Below are 6,616 nucleotides of genomic sequence, written 5' to 3' on the forward strand. Positions count from 1 at the left end.
TGCATGCCATTAAATATGGACATGTGCAAAAGTCAAAACAAGGCAAATTATAGATAGGAATTGGAAAATCTAGATGTGAGAGATAGTGCTTTATGAGGCAATGCAAAACTATTAATTTGCAATTTAAAGTGATTTGCACTTTTAAAGGGATGCTTTTTAAATTATACAAATAGCTGGGCATTTGAATTAACCAGATTAAATTTGAGAGTTGTTAGTTATACAAATATTCGCCCAACAGACCTTGTCACATAATCTATTAAAATCATGTTACATACAAGTGATTTATTTTACATACACTGATAAGTTTTATAATTTACAGATCTGAAGATGTGTTGTATATTTTACTAAAAAGACAAAAATCGCACATGCTAAAGCTCTTAGTAGTGATCAAAATACAGTCTTTAATTGAATTATCAACAGTAATGAGATCTTGTCAGTTTGAGGGCTGGTGTGTTGGGGTTGTTCGGTGTGTTTAGCACAGGTACTCCAGCTCGTGTGTATGGTGCAGGAGTATTGCAGTATCCTGTTGACACATGAAAATTGAGGCCTTGGGAATGGAGCAGGAAGAGATTTGGTTTCTTAAGCAGTTTTCTTTGTCCTTAGTGCAATGGCATTTAGCTACATAAAATCATATTTTTTTTTACTTAGTTCATCAAAAGTGCAAATTCCATTTATTTCTGGTTTTCCCCAAGCACTAAGTTTTTAACAACTGCACAAGAATCAGGGGCTAGATGGCTAAAAATTATAAATCTGGGCTTTGTCATTTGAGCATATTTGAGACACTTGCTGTTGTTGAGCCATGCTATGAACTGCAAACTGTGCGTGTGTGTAAAAAGGTTAAGACCCTACATAGATGAGTTGGGGGCCATGCTGTTAGCAGACGAGGAGAGCAGTATTATGCAGCAGGTGCACGCCGTCAACTTTGTAGAAGATTCCATCTTCATGGAGTCATCTCTTGGTCCACGTTTACTTGAAGCCAGGTAACAGCAGCCAAACTAAGGTGACCTTGCCATTGCCTTTTCCCTTTCTTCCCCTCAGCAAACCATTTGACTTCTAGTTTGCAGAGAGTTTGTCAAAACTAGCTGTAGAAGAACTAATGCTTGCAGGAATTCATGAATTTGATCTGTTCCATAACCCAGCAAGATACTATTAAATAAGATGAGGATTTTTTAGAGACCAACTGTGTTTCACTGTTTGTACACTAAAGAGCCTGTTCTTCAGCATGTGGTATGACAGTACACTGATTACCTATATGGCTTGTATTGCTCCTGCAAATGTCTACTAAAGAATATCCTAAACTGGTTTTGTGTATTTTGATAGCAAGTGACAATTCCTGCTTTATTAAACAGCTTGTATGCTATAGCTCTGCAGTTCACACTATATGAACTCTCTGGTGCACCGTGTATGCTTAGGATCTCTGTATGCTCCTTGTGCTTAATACTCCAGCAGCTTTCACTGAGTAACCCACGATGATTAATACAGGTTAAAATACATAGGCTAGTGAAGTTCTGTTGTAAGTTCTGTCTTAAACAAAAGCAAACAAACAAACAATCCCTTTACTATTGTTTAGGAACTTTTGTGCTTTGAATTATGGCATTACGATAACTTATTTTAACCAGTAGCTCCTGCTTTATGGTAAGCTGTCATACTTGAGACTACTTTTGAGGATGGCTAGCCGTGTTTAACTGAGCATGCTCACAGACTTCTTGCAATACTTGGGAGAGTTGGGTCATTGGCTGTCTACTATCATGCAAGATGTGGCTTTTTATGTCATACAGTCACTTCATACTATTGTTACATTTTGTCTTTTTCTGTTGATGCCATTGTCACTGCTTGTTCCACTAGCACTTTCTCTTAGCTTTCAGCTTGGTATTGGATGACTGTTTCTATTGCTGTTCTTGTGACTGTACTGGGAAGAAAGGGATGTACAAATGGTGCTTCTTTTGATTCTAGCTTTTGGAAAAATATTACTTGCTACTTGTCAGTAAACTTTTTTGGGGGAAGAAGTATAAGTAGATATTCAACAGGACTGGAAAGTTTTTCACGGAAAAGCAGAAATGTGCAAACTCAACATTGGAAAAAAAAAAAAGATTTTGCTGGACAGAGTTGTTCTCACTATGGATTATTAATTATTTGCTGGCTATTTTTGTTTTCCTTTTTTGAATGCTTGCTGGTACTCTCAAAGACGATGCACTGCCCTCCCCACATTCATGATCTGGTCCTGCATTTCTTTTCAGCTGTGTGAGCTCTCTGACTTTAGTGAGATCTACTAATGTGATCAGGGCTGCAGATCGAATCCTAAGCTCTTAAGGAAAGTAAAATGACTGTATAAATACTCATAAGGCTGAAGTGTAAGCTGCTTGCCTGTGACAAGTGTAGTGATGAATTTCCAAAAGCAGAGTAGTTTAGCACAAGTTGTCTGATATTCCTGTCATGGAATTAACCTGGTTTTGTATGTGTGTTAAATTTTAGGCATGTGACACAAGCGGACCTCAAGAGCTCTACATTTTGGCTCCGGGCAAGTTTTGGTGCTACTGTCTTTGCAGTTTTGGGTTTTGCTATGTACAAAGCATTATTAAAGCAACGATGATCGGAGAAGAAGCACATTGGGCACTACCAAATAAAAAAAAAAACTTTTATGTACATTCTGAATGCTTTAAATTCTGCTAGAAATATTTATATATGCAGAGTTACTTTATTAATATTTGTAATTCATGCATAAGATTATTTTAAATTATAGCTCTAACTACAGTATTGCATAATGCGCGGAAAAAAAGAATTGCATCATAACAGCCAGCTAAAATGGCTTAACTTGTGAGGCCAAAAGGGAATTTGTTGTAAATAACCTGTACATATTAAAGCAGTAAGACGTTGCTTCCCAAAAAGCTATTCAAAATATTGTTCTTAGATGTTTCACCATGGTGACATACTAGTGTATAGTTGAAATTAATTTTCGATTGAGTAGGTTCAACTCAAGGATCATACGTCCTCAAGGATTGCTTATTTATTTCACATTCATCTGAAGTGACTTCATGGTTTTTGGACTATAAGCTATACCAAGCAGAATTTGTGACTTTCATTCTTATCTATTCTTTTTAACTAATGAACAAATTTTCCCACTAACTATGTGTTTCAAGAAAAAGTCACTGTTGCTGTCCTGGCCTATGATTTTTGTATGTTACATGACCAGTGACATATTTAGCAGTCTGGTATTTCTTTTAAAAGGAAAAATGTAAACTTCAAAAACTGCCAGATCAACTTCATATGCTATTGTGTAATTCGTGTTTTTCATTTTCCACTATGTTGTGTTTTATAACCCTTATGAATCAGATGAGCAAATTTGTATATTAGAAATGTTTATAATTCAAAAATGGTTGCTGTTTAATTTCTCACATATGTCAGTCATACCTGTTGAAAGCTGTGTGTAAGATAAAACTAAAATAGTACACAGTGCCTATCCTACTGTAGTATATTAGTTGCATGGATCTCAGTGCATTCTGTAACTGGCTAGAATTACCTATAGACACAGCTTTTTTAATGATTGAGTAAATCCAACATTAATTCCTCATGACAAACCTATTTTTCCATTGCTGGCCTTTTCAAGTATTTCAATAAAATAACTGTGTACTGTGTTTGTGTGTTTATCTTTTTTTTTCCTTTTCTTTCCCCTGCCCTGAAAGGTGGTCCTTATAAAACCTTGTCCTTTATCCAAGACAATACTGTCAGTACCTTCAGTTGTTCGAACTTAAATGTCTTGGCTATGTAGTTTCTTTGATTTGTCTTACGACTGTGCTGCCTCCATTAGAGGTTTATTTCTGATTTTTATCAGAAGACAAAAGTGACTGCTATGGTATTTTAAAGCAGAAACACAAATGTATAGTCAACTGTGAACTTTGTTGTTACTGTCAAGGAGAAAACAGAGTGGGAAAAGAAAGTAAATAGTTCAGTGGGATGTTTGGGGAAGCTAATGCCTGTCTGTTATACTGACCTTCCAGAAAAGTGAGGTGAGAGGAGGTGAATGAGAAAGTTTTACCAGCAGAAGATTGGAAAGCTCCCAATCTGTGAACTATTACACTCTATCTAGCAAATTATTAGTTTTCCAAAAGTTTTTGAAGAAAAGAGGGCTAATACTTTTCTGGGGAGGTGTGTATGCTTTGGTAGAAAATCTTGTCATTTTCCCTGGGAAAGGGATCATTAGAGACCTTCCCTGTATCCTCCTCCCACTGGGTAACTAGAGACCACAGAAACTGGATTCCCCCACATTAACCTTCTCCTGAGACTGAACAAGGTACCTTGTTCTCTCAGCCTCTCTTTATGTCCTGTTCTAGCTCCCTGCCCATCTCGGTGGCCTTATGCTGGTGGACCCATACCAGTATGTCAGTGTCTGTCTTGTACTGAAGCCTGAAATTGGACATACAATACAGTACGGTCTCACAAGTGCCAGTTATTGAATGTGACTCTGGATAGCGCTTGTGGAAGGTTTGTCAGGTGGTTGAGCAGTATTTCCTACTCTGAGATCTCTTCAGACATCCGTGGTGCAGAAAATAAATGCGTTAGTGTTACACAGAGCTTTTGAACTGATGACCTGAGCAAGCAAATGTTTCTCTGACCCTGAATTCTTACAGTACTTTGCACAAGCTGGTGGTGCCATGCAGCAGTAGCACATGAAAGCTGAAAAGTGCACGATGTTGTCTCAAGAGCTGACAGATCACTTATTTTGTGGTCGGTTTTTTTTTCTTCTGTTTAGGTGCAACATACCTGCGTCGGTAGAGGGAGACCAGACTGTGATAGAGAATAAGACCACTGTGATAGTGTAACTTAATCTGCAGGCATCTTTGACTGCTGATCTGGGCCTGTTGCTCTTTTAACATCAAAGCAAGCAGGGAAGATGAGATATTTACACACCTTGAGACTTTTTTGTTTGTTTTCCTAATGGGAAATTCTAACTTAGTAGATTTTAATGCTGCTGATTATTCCCACCATTACGCTCAGTGCCCTTCTGAAAGGATATTTCAGGACTTTTTTATTTATCTTACAGATTTATCTCAGACTGCCAGTGTACTGATGCTAAGGGCCTTTTGAGAGACTGATGACCCTGCAGCACTGCCTGGCACATCTCTGAGGTCAGAGTTCTGGGGAGGGTCTTCTATTTTAAACCAGCCTGTGGCTGTTGGCTCCAAAACACTTCTAAATACCTGATACTTTAAGGAAGTGGTCCACAGAGCGCAGGAGCTATCGATCCCTAGGTGTAAGAAATCAAGCAAAGAAGGGAAGAGACCAGCGTGGTTGAGACAGGAGATGCTGGTCAAGCTAAGGAGGAAGAGGGAACTGCACAGGCAGTGGAAGCAGGGACAGGCATCCTGGGAAGAGTATAGGGAAGTGGTCCGGTTGTGTAGGAATGGGGTCAGGGAGGCGAAGGCGCAGCTGGAGCTTAACTTGGCTAGGGATGCAAAGAATAATAAAAAGGGATTCTACAGGTATATCAGCCGGAAAAGGAAGGTTAAAGAGAGTGTACCCCCGCTGATAAGCGAGACCGGCAGGCTGGTAACAGCAGATGAGGAGAAGGCTGAGGTACTCAACAACTTTTTTGCCTCAGTCTTCACTGGCAGCCTCTCTCCTCACCCCTCTCGAGTTGATGGATGGCATGAGGAGGCCTGGGAGGGCAAAACCCCTCCTGCTGTAGGAGAAGACCAGGTTCGTGACCACCTGAGGAACCTGAATACACAGAAGTCCATGGGACCTGATGAGATGCATCCCAGACTGCAGGGGGGTTGGACTCGATGACCTCTAGTGGTCCCCTCCAACCCAAAACATTCTATGATTCTATGATTCTATGATTCTATACCATGCTTTGGATTTAGTGTTTGTATTCCCACTCACCTTCCATAAGTACCCACTTATAGAAATATCTGAAATATTACATTAATGACACAGCTCATCATCTGTGCCAAGCGCTAGAGCGCTGTAACTGCTGTTCCAATGAGCTGCTCGTGTTTTATTACGCAGTTTGTGAACCGGTCTGTATTGAGCCCATTGCCGTATTATTTTTCTGTGGGGGAGCCTGGTGTGGACGCTGCTGGCCTGCCTGGAGTGGTTGGCCTCCAGCTTGCAATGACCCAGGAGCGCAGCACTGCCACGGTGGCGTGGCTCTGTGGGCAGAAGCAGCGCTGGCTCTGCTGCCCTGGGCTAGGCCTTTGGTGCATCAGCCAAGCAGCAAGTGCTTTTCAGGCTCAGCGGGTGGAATTGTTGGCTTTCTGGAAAGGGCTGCAAGATTGCTTCCACTTTAGGACAATGTGCTCGTTGTTTGGTGAACGTTTTCATGTTAATTAAACGTGCTTTATACTCCTCACCCAACAAGCATTAGGAGACGTGTTGAGGTGAAGCGTGATGCCAGCACCTCGTCAGGCAGAGCTGCCGTTCCCGGGACTGTCCCGAGGGAAAAGCTGGGAGAGTTGGGCTTGTTCAGCCTGAAGAAGAGAAGGCTGAGAGGGGACCTCATCAACACATACAAATATCTTAAGGGTGGAAGTCACGAGGACGGAGCCAGACTCTTTGCAGTGGTGTCCAGCAACAGGACAAGGGGCAATGGGCACAAACTGAAACAGAAGAGGTTTCA

The 6,616-nt window shown here is 40.7% G+C and overlaps 1 protein-coding gene across 10 annotated transcripts in view; it reads left to right on the top strand.

The window, feature by feature from the left end:
• The window catches only part of RHOT1 (ras homolog family member T1), a 29,665-nt gene extending 26,051 nt beyond the window's left edge, over positions 1 to 3,614 (top strand). For 7 of the 10 annotated variants that reach the window (XM_009636014.2, XM_035891608.1, XM_035891601.1 and 4 more), the window contains one exon: positions 2,473 to 3,614. In XM_009636014.2, the coding sequence (XP_009634309.1) occupies positions 2,473 to 2,590 (118 nt within the window). In that variant the 3' untranslated portion in view covers positions 2,591 to 3,614. Of the gene's footprint in view, positions 1 to 836; positions 981 to 2,472 lie in introns of all 10 variants that reach the window. The other 3 variants (XM_009636012.2, XM_035891606.1, XM_009636013.2) reach the window with 2 other exon arrangements.
• Positions 3,615 to 6,616: the final 3,002 nt, after the last annotated feature.

The sequence above is a fragment of the Egretta garzetta genome, unplaced genomic scaffold (assembly GCF_000687185.1).
Source record: "Egretta garzetta isolate BGI_Z169 unplaced genomic scaffold, ASM68718v1 scaffold213, whole genome shotgun sequence".
Lineage (NCBI taxonomy): Eukaryota > Metazoa > Chordata > Aves > Pelecaniformes > Ardeidae > Egretta > Egretta garzetta.